Source organism: Anser brachyrhynchus (genome assembly GCF_964034855.1).
Source record: "Anser brachyrhynchus genome assembly, chromosome: 10".
Taxonomy (NCBI): domain Eukaryota; kingdom Metazoa; phylum Chordata; class Aves; order Anseriformes; family Anatidae; genus Anser; species Anser brachyrhynchus.
Window position 1 is genome coordinate 17,309,572 of NC_137705.1, and position 17,390 is coordinate 17,326,961.

At 53.7% G+C, this 17,390-nt stretch overlaps 1 protein-coding gene across 9 annotated transcripts in view; it reads left to right on the forward strand.

Moving 5' to 3' along the window:
* The window catches only part of BSN (bassoon presynaptic cytomatrix protein), a 75,105-nt gene that overhangs the window by 260 nt on the left and 57,455 nt on the right, over positions 1–17,390 (forward strand). For 6 of the 9 annotated variants that reach the window (XM_080606590.1, XM_080606591.1, XM_080606592.1 and 3 more), the window contains exon 2: positions 16,766–17,144. In XM_080606590.1, the coding sequence (XP_080462716.1) occupies positions 16,766–17,144 (379 nt within the window). The other 3 variants (XM_080606594.1, XM_080606595.1, XM_080606596.1) reach the window with 3 other exon arrangements.

The following is a 17,390-nucleotide window of genomic DNA, read 5'->3' on the forward strand; positions in this document are numbered from 1 at the left end:
GGGCGGCCCCGTTACGCAGCGGGGGGGTCGCGGGGTGCGCCGTGCAGAGCGGGACCGGCCCCGAAGCGCCGCCCGCGGGGGGGAACGGGGGCGGGAGGTGGGCCGGGGCCGGGGTCGGGGCCGGGATCACGGCTGCCATCACGGCCGGGCTCGGTGCCGGGCTCGGTGCCGGGGCCGCCGCTCGCACGGCAGCACCCAGGTGCGCTTCGCCGCGAGCCGCCGGCGGGGCGCTCCCAGGCAGGCAGCCCGCAGCCCTCAGCCCCAGCGCGGGAAGCCACCGCCGGGCGGAACCGGCCCGGCTGCTGTGCCTGTGCCTGTGCCTCCTCCTGTCCCCAGAGGACCGCCCGCCCCTCTGCCCCCCGCTGCCTGCCAGCCGCGACCCGTCCGTAGGCTGCCTGCGGCGCTTTCGGATAAACGCTGCCACGGACGGCAGGGGGACTTAGGGGGGTGATTCCCCCCTCCCTCCCTCGGGAGGTTTCCTGGGGGTGCCCCCCTGTCCCTAGCATGTCCCAGGGGCTGGTGCAGGGCCCTGGGCTCCCGCCACCGGGCGAGAATCAGGGCGCCGCGACTGCCTTCTGGAAGCAGGAGGCTGGAACCTCGCGTAGGGCTCAGTTCTGGTTTCTCAATGAGACGCGAGCAGCGCCAGCTGAGGTCGGCTTCCGCCCGAAACGCCAGGGTGGTTTTGCTGGCCACGAGCTGCTGGCAGGGAGCTGCCCTCTCTTGCAATTAATTAATGCAATTAGGGACGGGGGCTGGCGGCAAGGGCTGCTGCAGGGCTGGGGGCTGTGCGTGTGGAGAGGCTGCAGGGAGCAGCGCGTCCCCCGGGAGGGAGCGTGGGGGCCAGCAAAGCCTGGCTCAGCCCCGTCCCCAAAAGCAGCGCCAGACCCTAAGCACCCCAGCCCGTGTGCAAGCCGAGGAAAGCCAAAGGCGTCGTTACCCCTCTGCGTGATCCCTCCCAGCTTTGCGTTATGCAAGGAGGCAACCTGGACGCTTTAACCCCGCTATGTTTTGTGTTTTGATTCTCCATGGCCGCGTTCAGCAGGCTGCGCAGCGCGTGCACCGCGCGGAGGTTTCGGAGAGCGGAGGTAACGCGGCGTCCTCCCACCCGGCTCCAGCGCTCGCCGCTATTGCTAGAGGAGGTGGAGCGCCGTTACCCGAAGGAACACAAATCGGGTGTGGGTGCGTTCAGACAGGAAACTGCCCCGTACCCCAACAGCCGAGTCCTGCTCTGCTCCTCCGCAGAGACCCCAAAGCACAAGGGGTGAGCTGGCGTGAAGGCGCAGCCTGGTTGGCGTGTGGAGAGGTTTGTGGGGCTGGGCAGAGATGGTCCCGAGCTCAGAAATAGCTTGGGGCAGGGTGCTGGATTGCTGGGGGTCCCAAGGAACGGCTGTGGGGGCTGGAGAACCGCGCTGAATTCTTTTCCCCCGACCCCAAAACCAATATGAAAGCAGCAAAGCTGCAAACATTTTGGAAACGGAGGAGTGATATTAACGGAAGAGGGGAGGCTGGTGGCTAGCACGGCCCCACACGATGCTGAGGGGCTGCCACGAGCCAGGCACTGGTCTTGCGCTCACCGGCACGTGAATGGCATTGGGCTTTGGCAGCCAGTGGAGCCCGGTGCAAGGACCAGGAAAAGGAAAAAGCATCACAAATAGGGCTGCGAGAAGTGCTCTGAACTGGAGAAAACAGCTCAAGTTTGGGGAAAAAAAACAGTCGTGCAGCTCTGGTGCTCTGTGCTGCCTGTATGGCAGCTCCCGTGAGCGTGCTGGGTATTGCCTTCAGCGAGTACCACAGCAATGCTGGGCGGTAAGGACGTATATAGCAGCAATTTAACAAAAATAAGAGAGATCAAGTTTCCCTGTTTCTTTATAAACAGACGCTTTTCACAGGCTGGCACAGATAAGCAGCTACTGTCTGTTCTAACAAGACGGTGCTAGAAATAAATCCACGAAGCGAGTCTGTGATGGAGGCATCCCTGGCACATACTAAAGCTGGGCCTGCGTTTTCCTCTATATTAAAGTAGCGTTTTTCTGGCCGTTTGCTGACCTTAAGGCTGGCGCTCTGGAGAAGCTTGCAACGCTCCCGCAATTAGAGAGCGCAACTTCATTTGTTATGGGATGTTTGGAGGGCCAAGGGGAGCTGGGGCTGGGGTCGGATGAGGAGGAGAAAACCAGCTATGTAATATTTCAAGCCTATAAAACCCGCCTGAGCGGAACAAAAAGGGAGCGCAAGGAATGGCTTACTTGGCTGACCAAGTCAAAATGTTTGCCCTGTTAGGGATCCCACCGGGCTGCTTTTCGCCGTGATGGGCAGGCTGTGTCAGCTGCAGCTGCCCACAGCAGCGGGTGGGAATTGGATGGTTTTTAAGGTCCCTTCCAAGCCAGCCCGTTCTGTGCTTCCCTCCAGCAGCCCTGGTTTTACGCCTCTCGTGGCTCTGACAGCAGTCCTGCGGCCACTGGGTGCAGGTGGCACAGCTCGGGGTGCTGGAGTGCCTCCGAAACCTCTCCTGTGAGCGTGCTCGTCCGTAGTCAAAATGCAAGGCATCAACTATCAGCGCCTTTATTTCCAAAAGGAGTGCACAGATCCGCAGTCCCCTTCGCAGGTTCGAGTTTCCCGCTGCTGCCATGAACCTCGGCGTTGCTCCGCAGGCAGCGGCTGCGTGCTCTTTGCTTTTGCTGCCTGAGGGACTCGTGTGTGCAGCTGCTCCTGCTCACAAAGGAAAACGCAGGAGGGTTTGCAGGGCCCGATTTCCTTCCTTCCTCCCCGTGCCGGTGGCGCGAGGCTGGCCCATCTCAGGAATGCCGTCGGTCGTCCCCAGTTGGGTGCAAGCAGGTGTGTCCTGCAGCTGGGGGCAGCTCCTTCCCCGCGCTTCTTTTCAGCTTCTTTTCCTCCTCACCCTGCAGGAACAGCAGCTTCGTCCCCGAGCCTGTCGGATGCACCTTCAGAAGCAAACGCGATGGGGTGCAAATGATGCTTCCTTTTCTGGTGTGCTGCAGTGGGCTCCACGGCAATGGGAATCTGTTTTTTTGCTAAACGGGGTCTGCAGGAGGAGCGGGGTCCCTGCAACGTGTTCCTGGGAGGGTCCTCGCTCCACCGGCTGAGATTTAATGGGGACAGGGAATTAACTGCCCTGGTGGTGTGGTATCTTGCTGGTTCTTGGCCTCTTACAGCTTGCAAGCACGTGCTTGCTATCGAAGGTAGATTCGGCATCTTCTCTGGGCTGGGGCACTAGGCAGCGGCTCCCTGCTTGTGGTGGGCTCCCCAGAAGGCAGAGGAACGTTGCCCACTGTGTCACGGGAAGCTGCTGCTAAATGCAAACTTTTTTGTGCGTGTCCGTGTGTTTTCTTTCATCCTTTCTTTTTTTTTTTTAAAGGCATCACAGCTTGGCCTGAGAAGGAAAGCAGCAGTGTGACACAGAGCCTGGCTGCTGGCCCAGGGTGCTGAGGGGCTTTAGGAAGGCAGGCAAAGCAAAACCCAGAGTTAAGTTGTTGAAGCTAGCTAAATGACAACAAACGTATGTAAACGATGAACGTAACTAAGTGTAGGAAGCTTACCCAGGGGTGTGATGGGATATGTGACTGCACAAGGCTTAAATAAAAGCTTCACCTCCTAAAATACGCAGCTTCCCTCAGCTCCGAGCTACAGTTGTGCGCTGCACAGCAGACGAGGGGTTCGCGTTGGCCTTATTCTCCACGAGGATGTGATTAAGGAGCTCGGCGTTCTCTTTTGTCAAAAATGATTTAGTTGTATTTCTAGGTCATTGTCTGTAGAAGAAAAATGTGCGTGTGTTAACGCAGTGAAGTGCACAAGGCACCTTCCAGAACGAGGCACGAGGAGAAGCCCTCCCTGCCCAGTAAGGACTGGGGCCATGGGGGGACGGGGGCAGCCGGTGACCGCTCCCGGTCCTTCTCCTGCCGCCAGCACCGCGTTGGGTCAGGGCCGGAGCTGCTGGAGGTGGGGCAGGAGGTGAGGAAGGGATGTCTCGTGGACACCGAGCCTTCCCACCAAGCATCGTGGTCACGCAGTGGTTTCCCTGCTCCACGAGGAGCTCTTTCTCTCCTCCCTGAAGACCGGAGAGGTGCAACCTGCTGCCCACCGTGCCCGCAGTCTTCGCGGCTTTTGCAGCCTGGGCATGCGAGCTGACAAGAGCCATGTCCTGTCGTCCTGCAAGCTTCCTCCTTTCTCCACAGCTCTCACACGGCCAGGAGGCAGCAAACGGTGTCTGACTCAAAGCGAAGGCGCGTCTCTGTCGCCGAAGGCCGAGTGTTTTGGGGCAGGTGGGGACCGTGAGGTTCCTCGCCTGGCTTCGGGGCCTGCCAGCACCCCAGGCTCTGACGTGGCAAAGCAGTTGGCCGCTCCGAAAAGCTTCCAGAGGAGGGTTTGTCAGTTCCTCTGAAAGCCTTGGGCCAAAGTGATGTGGGCACAGACGTGACGAAACGTGGTGTTGCAGGCGGTCGGCCTGAAGTTGGTGTGCCCTTTTGCTCAGGACGGTGCAGTCACAGAAATGTATGCCGGCCTGCCGGGGCGGAGGGACTTCAAGAGGCCAGACGTCAACGACTGAGAGCTGCCTTTGGACATGGTTTTGACTTCCCTGCGAGCAGCATTTTGCTTTTCACCCCGCTGGGAGCAGGAGCACTGCCTGCCCGCCGCAGCGGGGGCTCACGGGATTGCGGGCCCTGGCCGTGGGGCGAATGCCGAGGAGCTCAAGGGGAGCCGGGGCTGACGTGAGCTGCAGGAAGGGGGCTTCTGGCTCGTGGTGTCCGCTGGCACAACCACGGCACTTCTCAGACTTGTAGCCTGGGAAATGAGGGAATTTAATTGGGAGTTTGGCTTTATAATGGAGTTTGAGCTTTGTTAGGGTTCGGTGTACGTGACCTCCCCTGATGTGCTCCTGGGGTCCTCCTCCTCAGGGTGCTCTACTCCTTGGAAGCCGTACGTGGGCATCAGGTCAACGTTAGGTGTCTTCTTACGCTGTTTAATGAATTCAAAGGGTTCCTGTCCCTCTTGTCAGCACACCTGGGCCCATAGTGGACTCCCCCACATGGGAAGAGCCTGTAGCTTGCTTCTTTCCGTCGTCAGCTGAGACGTGAGGAGTACGAAGAGATTTTGCTGTATTTAATGTCTGTGAAGGGATGAAATTATATACGGGAATTACGGGAATTACTTTCAAAGATTGACATGTTGGAGCTGTTAACATTTTTTTTTACCAGAAAAAAAAAAAAGCAACACAAATTGCAGCATGGGAAAAACAGGAAAAGCATAGCATATTTTTTTCTTTCATCTCCTAAAGAAAACATTTCAGTTACTGATATGTGAAGCTATGAGTTACAAAGTAGGACTAGTTGAAATTTGAAAATGTATAGTAAGTTAAGGTACTTGGTAATTTGCTTCGCTTTTCTGAAAGAAACAAATCAGCTGGTAATGCAAAGCTTATGAAAGGGTTGGGGAAAATGCAGTTCTGAGCTAGATCTTTTTCCACGTTGACTCTGAACTGTACTTTTTCCTTCGATGAAACATGAAATTACTTTTAATTTATTTTGTTCCAATCCCAGTTACATGAACTATTATTTGATTGTACAGCTGGACTGAAAAACCGTAGGAGGTCTCACATTTAGGATTTTGCTGCCTCTTTCTCATTAAGCCTACAGACTGATTTCTTTAAATGCACCTATTAATCTTCTTAGGGAGACAAATTGTCATTTGGTTGGGGGGGGCTTTCTTTTTTTTTTCTTTTTTTATTTTCTTTATAAACTACGCTCCAAGGTCAACTGGCAAAATAAGTGCCGATGCTTTGAAGCCTTTTCAGGTACGTCTGCAGTGCTACCAGGCAATGTGATGAGAGCACGTGCTGACGTGGCAGGCTGGATTTTATCCAGTTCTGTAGGCTGAAACCCATCCCGAGCAGCTCTGCCACCAGGTACCTGCTTGCTGTGGGTTTGCCGTGGCGTCACCGCGGGTGGCAGCAGGTTGGCGCACACATCCTGCCCCGTGCCACCTCCCTGCCACCTGCCCACAGCCTCGTCCCCGAGTGGCCTGCCCAAGAAGTCCCCGTGGAAAGAGGTAATAGCGGTGTGGAGCTGGCACTCCTGTCCTAATGTACCCCTCGTGCTCGGCAGTAATCCCCGAGTCTCTGGCGGGGAGCGGGACCTTTTTTCAGCTTTAATTCTGCAGCATGTGTTGCACCATTGGCATCGTTTGAGTTACTGCTTCAAGAACCCATAGCACAGTGATGCTTTCCACGGCACTGTGAGCTCGCTGCCGTGACCTGTGCTAGTGGTGTGCAAGGCTACGAGAGAAGTGTCATCAGAACAGGAGCTCTGGGCTGGGCTCTGTCCGTGGCAAAAAGCGTGGCCTCAGGCTTGCTAGGCCAGAGCAGGGGAGGCAGGGTTTTCGCAAGCACTTTTTTTCCTTGTGTGTGTTCCCCTCTGCTCGTGTGCCTGCCCTGTGAATCTTCAGCTTCGTGGCTGCCAAACATGCGGGTGAAAGGCGGTGCTGTGCGGCGCTGGCCCTCCTTCAGGCCCCTGCACGGCCAAAGCAGTGCTGCTGCTTGAGCTCCAGCGAGCTTTTCCTGGACTCTTTTCCAGAACAAAAGAAAGAAGCAGAATCACATTAATCCTCTCTTCCCTCCTCTGGCAGATCAGAATTTGGATGGATTTTTGTAAGAAGTTGTATTTTCTTGGTTTTCAGTCCAATCTATGTAGTATCAGGAAAATACACGTGATCGGTGCGAGGGCTGCCAGGTGCGTGTGATCACGGTCGTGTTTGTCCTGGTAGGACCACCTCTAGGACATGTGCTTTTTGAAATGTGTAGATTTTTCACTTATCTCCCTATCAGCTTTGTCTCCTGCCCACCGATGATAAGCCACTGGAATTTGGGTTCCTTTCACCCGCTCCCAGCACGGAAACTGCACCATCATCGGGGCGAGGAGCTGGCAGGTCTCGGAAATGATTCCTTGGACTGCTGCCCTTGCCGACCTGCTCTGCTCTTCTCATTGCCTTCCAGCAGCGTCACTGAAGCGCGTGGGGAGATGGATGTCCGCCTGCTCTCGGAGCAGACCTGCGGGCTGCGTCCGCGCTGATACGAAGGTGGCAGATGTCTGCAGCAGATAGCGCTGGAGCACGTCGTGTCGGGGCCGGGCGGCTCCGCAGCCCTGCCGTAAATACTCCCGATGCCAGTCTGCGTGAGGAGGCAGTGCTGGATCCTACTTACATCGCTGTAAAGCATTCTGTGCTGCTCAGCGCCTACCCTGGCTGACCCGTTTTGTTTAGGTAGGGCGGCTGTTTAGTCCCAAAGAGTGCAATTTTCCAAGCCTTCTCCATTTCCCCTCTTTCTGCAAGTTGTGTCTGCTTGGAAATCCCACAGGTGGAGAGCAGGCGGGGACGGGCAGGTTGTTTCCATGTGCATCATGTTCGGGGTGCCCCGAGTGCACCTCATGTTCTGCTCTCCTCTCAGTGCTAGGTCCGTGCCTGGGGCTCAGGTGGCACCTGGGCATCCTTGTGCTTTGGACTTCCCATGTGGTCCTTTATCAGAGCAGCCAAAGCCTGTTTACCCCTCGTTACCTTTATTAGACTTGGTTTTGACTGGTTACGCCAAATTATGATAGAACATCAGTTCTTGTTGAACCAGGAAGAAGATTGTCCATGTTCCTAAGTTGTAAGCCATCGTGTACCTTAGCCTGGAAGAAAAAAGGTATCCAGAAACATCACTGTGGGAGAAAACTCAAAAGAAGCAACTCCTTCGGTATTCCTCTTGTACTTTGTTTTATCTGCCTTTCTTGTCTTGAAGCACCTCCTAGCTGCACGGGTTATTAGATTAGGATCTGATTCCTCTTTGCTGTACAACTCGGTTTCATCAAACCAGTGTCAATAATTGCCAGCTTAATTTTATTTATTATTAACTAAAAATGCAATCCAAAACACTCTGAATTAACAAATTATCATGTGGGGTTTTTTCTTCGAAACATGGAAACAAAGTCAAATAGCTGCTTTGTGTAGTAATAAAACGGCTGCATCTGAATCCAGTTCGCTCAGTGAGCAAACTCCTTAGCCTGGAGTTTTACCTGCTTCCCTTCCTGCAGGGCTGGTGGCTGTCCAGGAGGGCCGTGGGGATGGTTGCATGCAATGGGCAGGTGAGGCTGTCCCTTTGGGGACAGATGGCCTGGTCTGAGGTGCGTGCGGGGACAAAGCATCTCAAAGAGCCTGCGAAACCTGGGTACGTGATGTTTTTCTTTGATCCTGTAAAGGTTTTGGCAGGGGAGCTTCAGACTCTGGTTTCAGAAGTGCCTTTAAACTGAACGGCTTGAAATACTGAAGTTGATGGTGTCTCTTAGCGGCATAGCTAGCGTACTATCCTTTAGTTTTGCTTTCTTTCCTACTATAAATACCACATTTGCACACACAAACGTTTATTCATTCTGAGCTGGGTTTGCTGCTGGTGGCTGGGCTTCCAGTTGAGGCCTCCAGGCAGCGCTGCCCTGAGGTGAGCAAAGAGCCCTGCGCCTGCAGCTTGCCGGCAGCTTTGCCAAGCACCCTGTAGCACGTCGTGGGGGGCACGGCGCGATCCCTGCCTGCTCAGGCTGGTGCCCAAACGCTCTCTTCTCCGGATGGCTCCTCCACACGAGAGGCGTCAGCTCTCCTGGTACCCTGAGGCAACCAAGGCTGGCTGAGGACCTGGACAGCATAGGGAAAAGTCAGGGGGGCGGTTCCGTGACGGAGAAGATGCTGCAAGGTGCAAAGACACAGCTGCGGGATGGTGCGGGGGGGGCGGGTTTCACAGAGGCACACACAGAAATGTTGGGTATAGCACTTTGTTTGCCTGGGCACGGAGGAGGAGGCCAGCAGTCGGGCTCTCAGGCTGGGGCTTGCTGCAGCTACCTGGAGCTGTCCGCCTCCCCGCAGCACGCCATCCTCATTTCCTCTTGTATCGGAGGCACCGGGGCTGTTTTAATAAGGTTTTCTTTCCTTTCTCTCAAAATCTACATTGGTTTCTTTCTGGTAAGTCATTACTGCCTCTTTTTTTAGGAGTGCTTCTCTTCCTGATGGATCTTCCTATTTTTTGTGCCTGAAATGAATGTTGTTTCTCATGCCGAGCTCAGCTCAGTTGACTCGAGCTGTCATGGAGATGGATAATGATACATTTTTTGCAGCAGCTTTTAATTTTGGAGCACGGGTGGAACTCATCCAAAAAAGGTCCCTGCAGCCTTCCTGGCTTCTGAGTGACAGGATACGAACCCGCTGCTGCCAGGGGGGCCGCAGGAGCAGGGGGAGCTGTGGGTGCTGTGGAAGGGACCGTGAACGCGGTCCGGGTGAAGCCAGACCCCCGGCCAGGTCCCTCAGTGCCCGGCAGCAGCGAGCCTCTATCTCCGTTGGGGCACTTCCCCACGGCAGGCCGAGAGCTGCAGAAACCCCTCCAGGTCCTTGACTGCACTGAGCCTGAAGCTCAAAAGGGAGCCTTGCAAAAACAGACTTCTGTGCCGCTCTCCGGGGGGGGGGAAAAGGCAGCAGCAAGTCAAGGGAACAGGCAGGCTGCCTCTGCTCTTCTGTTTGAATTGGTTTCCAGAATGTGATTTTCCCAAAATAACTTAATTGTGTATTATTTTTTTTTTTGAGAACATTCTATATTTGTTGATGAGCATTAAATTGACATTTTCTGAGAACTGTCCAAAACAGCTCTAAGAACTCTTTCCAGAGCGGCAGTACCTCGTTCGGAGCCCGTTGCTGTGCATGGTTATGGCTGGCTCATCTTGTGTGCGTTGCTCTGCATTTCCTGACCTTGGATGTCACCTGTCACGCTGTTACGAGACATCAAGTTCAGGAAGAGCCTTCTGAAGCTTTTGGCATTCAGTCTCATCTTTGAATACTCTGAATAAATTTGTGTAGATCAGCAAACGTGTCCCTTCGTTGTTTGCCTCCTTCCCAGAGCGTTTCTGAGCATACCCCATTTATCCCACCCGATATCACCAGCTGCCAAAACCTGACCATTTACCTCCGTGCTCAGCTTCCTAGGTCTTGTTCAGCTGTTAATCCACAAGACTCTTTCCTCTTGTTTGACCATGTTTTACTTCCTTTTTTTCCTTCTTTCTTCGTAAGATCCTTTGACTTTGCCAAAAGCTGTCTGCAAGCAGAAGGGCCTTTCTCAAGCTGTCCATCTCATTTGTGCCTTGACTTCCCCACCAATATCCTCTAGATCTGTGAGATGAGAATTTATGAGAGCTTGTTGATTGCCATTGAGGCTGTTCCTCCACTTGCCTCCCGATCCGGTCCCGTATTGCGGTTTGATCTGCCTGGCTGGTGCAAGCAGCCGTCCTGCTGGATTGCGCTGCCGCAGGTCTCGCCGAGCCCTTTTGGAAGATGGATGGCGTGTTCAGCACTTCCCACTTCTCTGATGCTGGCAGCGATTTAAGCGAGAGGTTGTGCAGCACGCTGGTAGTTCAGCAGTTCTGTATTTGATTTCCTGAAGAACTCGTAGGTGCGTTCTGCCGAGCCCCAGTGATTTGTTATTATTCATTTTATTGATTTTTGTCCTAACATTTCCCCTACTGACACTTTTCTTGAGGCAGTTTTTCAGACTAACCCTGTATATAAAACAGTTCTGGTGCAGGAACGCCCTTAAATTTCTCCTTAGCAAACAGCATTGCAAAGATTGGATTTATTTTCTCTTTCATTCTTGTGTTCCCTGAATATTTCTATTGCATCTCAATCATCTTTTGGCTTTATAGGTTCTCTGGCAGATTTCCAGTTTCTGAAGTTTTAGACATTCTCCGTTTTTTTGGCCCAGTTCGCAAGTTGTTTCTCAAGGGCTTCTCTCTATGTTTTATTAGCGTTTTAAATGCAGTTTGCCAGAATTTGTTCTTTTTTGGATTTTTCCTCACGAAGATAAAGCTTTTGTTTTTTGAAGGTTTGTTTTTTGCTCCTGTAACCTTCTTAGCCACGGAAACTTTCCTTTCTAGCCCTTTCAGCTGCTGCCTCTAACTTCTTTTTAACAAGCTTTCTCACCGTCTCTAAATCTAAATCCTGTAGTAGTTGTGTATTTGTTTTTTCCCTCCTGGGAATAGACTGAAGCTGTGTCTGACCTGGTCACTGTCACTGCAAGTCCCTGGTGGCAGTTTTGGTGCTGAAGTTGGATGCTGCCCTGCCGTCGGGACCAGCCGACACCCCCACAGTAGCTCACGTGGCTGCTGTTAAAATCAGAGAGACTCGAGAGGGGGAATCGTGTAATTGCAGATTTACAAGATAAGCTATCGTAAACCATGTGCCATAAAAATTCCTTAGTTACGTGCCACGGTTCAGCTGCTGGCTTTGCTGGCACTTCATTGACAGGGTACGTTAATGCGTGCTGGTAGCTGTGCTGGGACAAAGGTCTTGGGTTTTCTCGTGGGACCTGAGCTGGGAAATGTAAGCCGAGCAAGCGGGTGGGGGCGGAGGGGCGAGGTGCTGCTTGGATGTGTGCTCTGCCCACCATGCTCGCCACTTCTGGCAGCCACGGTTTTTTCAAGGCTGCCCCCACCCTTTATAAATTATATGTTTTTTATAATGCACGAATGACTTGGTTGCAGGAATCAGTTGGACCCAGGAGGGGTATGGAGACGAAACACTGAGTGGGCAGGTAGGAATCGGACGGATGGGGTGGCTGTTAGCTGGCACCTCGCTGTGACTTCTGGGGACAGCGTACCCCTTTCTGCCACCCCTTCTCTGTATTCTCCCTTGTGTGGGTAACAGGACCGCACCTTGCTTTGCAGCAGGGCTCATCGTCGTTTCTTGTAGACCTTCCAAATCCTGCAATGAACAGAGAAGCTCCACGGGCAGCAGCTTGCTTTACCGCCAGGCCTGCAGCATCCCCGGAGCAGGACGAGCAGAAAGCTGACCTGCTGGCTGCACTGGAAGAATCCCAGAACTGTCCGGGTTGGGAAAGGCCTTCAAAATCACCAAGTCCAACCACCAGCTTGGCCCACCGAGTCTCACCACTAAACCACGTCCCTTGGTGCCACATCCGTGCATCTCTTGAATGCCTCCAGGGCTCCGGCTGCACGTCCTCCTGGTGCTCAGCGCTAGCTCTGCTGCCTCTGTTGTGCTGCAGAGCGAATTAAGCATCGTGTCCCAGAGTAGCTTCTGCTCTCTGGACGATGCTCACGTGGTTTTGTGCTGCCACGGAGCGGGCAGGATCTCCTTGATGCCGAGCAAACGCAGCTCCCCCGGGGAAGGTCTCTGGGCCGGTGTGTTAGGCTGGGGTCACACAGGGATGGGGTGTCCCTGTATGGGCTATGAAGGTAGGCGTTTGGGGGGGCCCAAATGATTGCCCCAGTGAAGGGAATCCTTGCGCAGGAGCTAGAGCATGTTCTTAAGCACGGGGAGAGGCACGTCAGTGGTGCTCAGTCCCAGGAAGGGTGCCTGGCAGAAGTTGCATCTTACTTGACAGGGACTGAGCAGCCCTGGAGCACGAAGCTGCAGGAGAACTGGGTTTTTCCACTGCTCACGAAAGTAATTCATTAAACACCGTGACCTTTCACAAGAGTGCTTGTGTTAGCATCTAATAAAATCCCTTCTGACAGTTCCCAGTCACCGTTTCATGTCTTCTCTTCTGCAGTCTTTTTCCCCGACCTCTCTGGAGCAGAATTGTTTTGTGGCATTCACTGGTTTTAAACCCTCCATCATACACAGTTCCAGCATGGACTTCATCGGGTGTGGACATAAGTGTAATTGAGCCAGGGGCAGCTGTATTTAAGGTGGTGCTGATTTTTAATTCTATAACTGCCTTTTTTTTTTTTGTCCAAGCAGAGTCTAGTCCAGAGCTCCCCGTGTCAGACGTAGAGCCTTCAGAGCCGTGAAGCTGTCGACAGCAATATTCCTGAGCTCTGCAGATGTTTCAGCAGTGCTAGTGTGAGATTTTTGGTGCATAAAGCCCAAGCTGTAGGCCCTCCGTGTCAGGCAGTTCTTCTTCTGTTTACCTATTGAAGGTTGCATGCCCTATGTACTGGTCTGACGTGGTAATAGGTAGTATATACCAACTAAAATTTGGTATTATCCTACGCGATTCCTGTGCTGAACCATAGGCACTAGAAATTATTTTTCTCTAAGTCACAGGCAACTCAAAACCGGCGCCATTTCACCTAGAGTGCAATTCCCCTCTTGTTCAGCTACCTCTTCTTTCCTAAATAGGTTCTATTCACCCATTCTTAAAATCAGTCACGTGAGTGCTCACATCAGGTTTCAGTCAAACCAAGTAGGTCAAATCTGTGCTCGTAGCAGAGCAGCTCCAGTTCCTGATTGTTAACCAAGCCTCCATCTTTTGGCTGGAAGCATCTGCACCTTTCCCCTCTCATGCCTTCTCTGGGTTTTTCTTCTCATCACCTTGGTTTTAGTGGAGGGAAACAGTCATTCGGGTTCCCTCTTTTTTTTCTGCTAGCACAGGAGACTTGCTCGTCCCCGCTCGCTCATCGTCGGGGCGGATCTGAAGCTGGGAGATCTCTTCCACAGACATACCCGGTGCTTCGGAGCCGTGCCCCCAGCGGACAGGAGCGCTGCTGTGGAGGTGGGAGCTGGTGCCCAGTCTGTGTGGGGTGAGCAGGGCAGGAGGCACCTGGGTGCAGTGGCAGGTAGGGGCTGAGGTTAGGGGAGAGCTGCTGCTCTTCTCTCTCGAGCTTCCCACGTAAGACGCCGCAGCCAGACTGAGTTAACAGCCGCGGGTGTCCATTTTCTGTAATGTCATTAGTGCACAGTCGTACAGCAAAGCTGCTGGCAGCGGTGGCAAAGTTGTGTGACAAAGGACCCCTTGATACACCTTGGGATGCTGGTTTCAGGCCTGGGTCTCGTCTGCAAAAATTTAGTGGCTGCAATGAACCTACTTGAGTTAAATTAGACCAATTCCCTTCGGCTTAAAGCTAGGAATTCCCAGACAAGAAGGCTGTACCGATTTAATGGGAAGGGATGGCAATCCAGTGCTATTTTATCGTGTTGTTTTCATCTTTTCCTAAAGCTGATGACATCTCTTCACAGAAACTGCCGTGCTGTCAGAAGTTGGGCTTACGGCAAATCATTTTTTTATGAAATTGAACTTTAACCAGCACACTGAAAGTCTAACATTTGTTTTGGCTGTAAATAGTGCTTTATTTTCAAAGTCTTCCCAATTCCTGTTATTTCAATGAAAAGCTGACATTTTTACTGAGGGGAAAAAACAGACAGATTAAAAAAAATAAATCAGAGGCGCTGTGACATCTTACATCACTGAACGGGGTTTGTGGAGAGCCGTTCTGCCCCCAGCTTTTCATTGTGCTCTTCGTGATCCCGATGGTGCTCCCCCTGCCCACTTTCCTCCCCGACAGGCAGGGGGGCTCTGGCAAGGTGAATTAACAGAACCGCTCGTCTGACCTCCTATTGATAACTCATTAGTGGGCAGTGTAATAAATGGAAACCTCGGTGGTATCATTCTTAATGAGCCCAGCCAAAGGCACTTGATATTTTTTTTCCTAGACAAAATTATAACTCTTGATAAAAGTAAAAGTGATGATGAATGTTTGGAGTCTGCAGAGACGTTTGGCTTTGCCCGGTGCTCTGATTAAACAATTAGGGTTGTGCAAAATCCAAACAGCCCCCATCAAATGGGTGAAATCCTGCCTTACTGAGGCACCTCAATGCAATTTCTTGTGAGCAGCACTGGAGGGGGCTTCCTTTGGAACCGGTTAGCAGCCTGATGCTAGTTGATGCTTTTATCAGCGATAAGGAAGGCCGCGTGGAGCAAAGCGACCGAGCCGTGGCTTGATGTGACAACAGGGCTGGGTCCAGGTGGGTACAGGGCGTGCAGCCACCGCAGCACCCTAGCGAGAGCCGCGACGAGTGCGTCTGGCTCGGCACAAACACGCTGCCTGTCTTCCCGGGGCACTCGGTGGGAGCAGGCATCTGCCCAGGAGAGGTGCCCTGCCTCGGGCTGGACCCCTGGAGGTGGTGGCGGGGTAGAAGGGTTTGAGCAAGGCAGCATGGATGTGGCCAGGTAGCTTCTCAGGTGCATGCCGTTCTGCGAGTGAATAAGGGCCGTGCTTTGGTGACGGGACTCGGTGGGTCAGGCGGGTGGTGGGACTTGGTGGTCTTGAAGGCCTGCCCTTTGGTTCAGACCCTATAAACACCAGCTGTGCTGGTTCCAGGTTAATATTCCCAGGCTTACAGTTATTTTGACCCCGCATTTAGGAGCCGTATCTGACGGACCAGGCGACTCCCTTTTGGTCCTAAAACATCATGGGCACGTTGGCTGGCACAGGTGAGAGCCCAGCCTGCAGCACAGGGGGCCCCACCTGCCTGGGGTGATTGTACATTCTGGGGGGGTCATGGTGCTGGTGCCGCTGCCCGCACCTCCTTGCACCTGGATGGAGAAGGGGAGCCAGGCCGGCACTTTCTGTTTTGATGAGAAAGGCACTCGAGCTAAATTAGGCAGGCTGTGAGTGCTGCTAGCGCCAGCTGCAAAATGGGGTGATAACCGCATAACTGCACCGTTTCCACTCACCTTCCTGGATCAGGAACTGACCCAGCCGAAACCCAGCACGGCGTGCAAGTGCCACTCTTTACTCTTCCGTCTGGAGCAGCTCAGTTCCTCCCTTATTGCCTTGCTTTATTGCGTGGTTCCTCCTTGCAAGAATGGGATTTCAGCCTGCAAATTCCCAAAGTGCTGTTTTAATATTTATTTTCATCTGGGTTCCTATTACTGTGGCAACATGGACTTTGAATTTCATTAGTTTTATGCATTTAAGTTCCCTTTTTAAACCCTCATAAGGTCAGACCCCACGTGGATAAATTGTAAATTTATTACATTTCAGATTCTGGGTAATATTTTTCCTTAACAGCTGCAGATGACGGGTAGGAAGGGCACCAAGGCTTCTGCCTTCTTGAGAAATATTTGTGGGCGTTATCGGTAAGCACGTACACCAGATTCCAGGGCTTTTAGGCAGCAGAATAATTACATAAACTCCCATCGCAGAGGCATTCTTGAAAGCAAAGCAGTCTGGGCTCCGAGCAGCGCAGGAAGGCAGGGGTTGGGGTGTGCAGGGCACAGGGCCGTGCCCTGGCACGGGTTAAATCCGGCACCTGGGCTGCCCGACGGGGGGAGGCTGGGCGCCAGCGCAGAGCCATTAAGCTCTTTAAGTGCTGTCCTTGGGAGTACCACGAGCGCTGCTCCTAGCAGTTAAAACTCCCATGTCTTCTGGGGAAGGGAGGTGTAAGGGAGGGGTTGCTACAGACACAGCTCCCTGAGCGTCCCGCTGCTGCTTTTCTCAGGGCTCGGCCTTCCGCGGGTGGCGTTCTTCCGTAGATAAGTCTCTTTTCAGTCTTAAAAGGCTCCAAAGTGTGGGTTGTGAGGGGGTGGCTTAGCGTGCTTCGGCCACCCTGGGGTCTGCAGACCTGGGGGTTACCAGTTCCTGCTGGGGGTGCTTGCAGGGAGCCCGCGGCTGGCCGGGCACCGAGCCGCCAGGCTGCCCACGGGCATCTTCTGTGCAACTTTCTGCCCAGCGTTCAGCTCCGAGTACGCAGAGTAATTCAATTGCGTCGCCGCTCGGTTGCGTAAGGGAAAGTTCAAATCGTGCTCTGTTTTGTAAGATAAAGCGCATCCTTCTGCCGGCCTGAGCAATTTACCTCGTTTGCAAAAAGGTTTTGCTCTGCCTCCATCAGCTGAGCCGGGACTTTGGGGAAGGAGAGGGTGCTTGGGGGAAGGTGATGAGTATGTTGGCTGGGATCACAGAAGTCACTGAACCTTGCCTCACAGATGTGTGTTTTGCTGGCATTTCAGCACGCCGAGGAGACCGGAGCAGCTGGACCAGGCGGCGGGACAGCGGTCTGCGATCCCCTCGCTGGCACCGGGCTCGGAAAGCCCCCGGGAGATGCGCGGCCGCGGGCAGGCGGAGGGACAGCGGAGGATGCTCCAGGTGGATGCACGGGGCCAGAGAGCGGGGCGGTCGCCCTCCGCGTCGCCCGAGCGGGGCAGCACCCCCACCTCGCCCTACTCGCTGCCCCAGATCGCGCCCCTGCCCAGCAGCACCCTCTGCCCCATCTGCAAGACGACGGAGCTCACCTCTGCCCCCAGCCAGCCCAACTACAATGCCTGCACCCAGTGTCACAGCAAGGTCTGCAACCAGTGCGGCTTCAACCCCAACCCGCATCTCACCGAGGTAATGTCTCTCTCACCCCAACCCTGCTGTCCAGGTTTTTTAAGCGCGTGGTTGAAGCTTTGTGGGCTGTGAGGGAGCGTGGCAGTCGTGGTTTCCTTCCTCCAAGAAATTGCACCTTTGCTTTTGGCAGCTGCGAAGCGTTAGAGGCATTGCTGTTGGGCAATTCTCTGCTGGCCGGTCAGTGGGTAGTTGCAGTAAGGTGAGCTGTAACGAGGAGTGGGGGAGTTAAGGCAGTTAAAGGGAAGG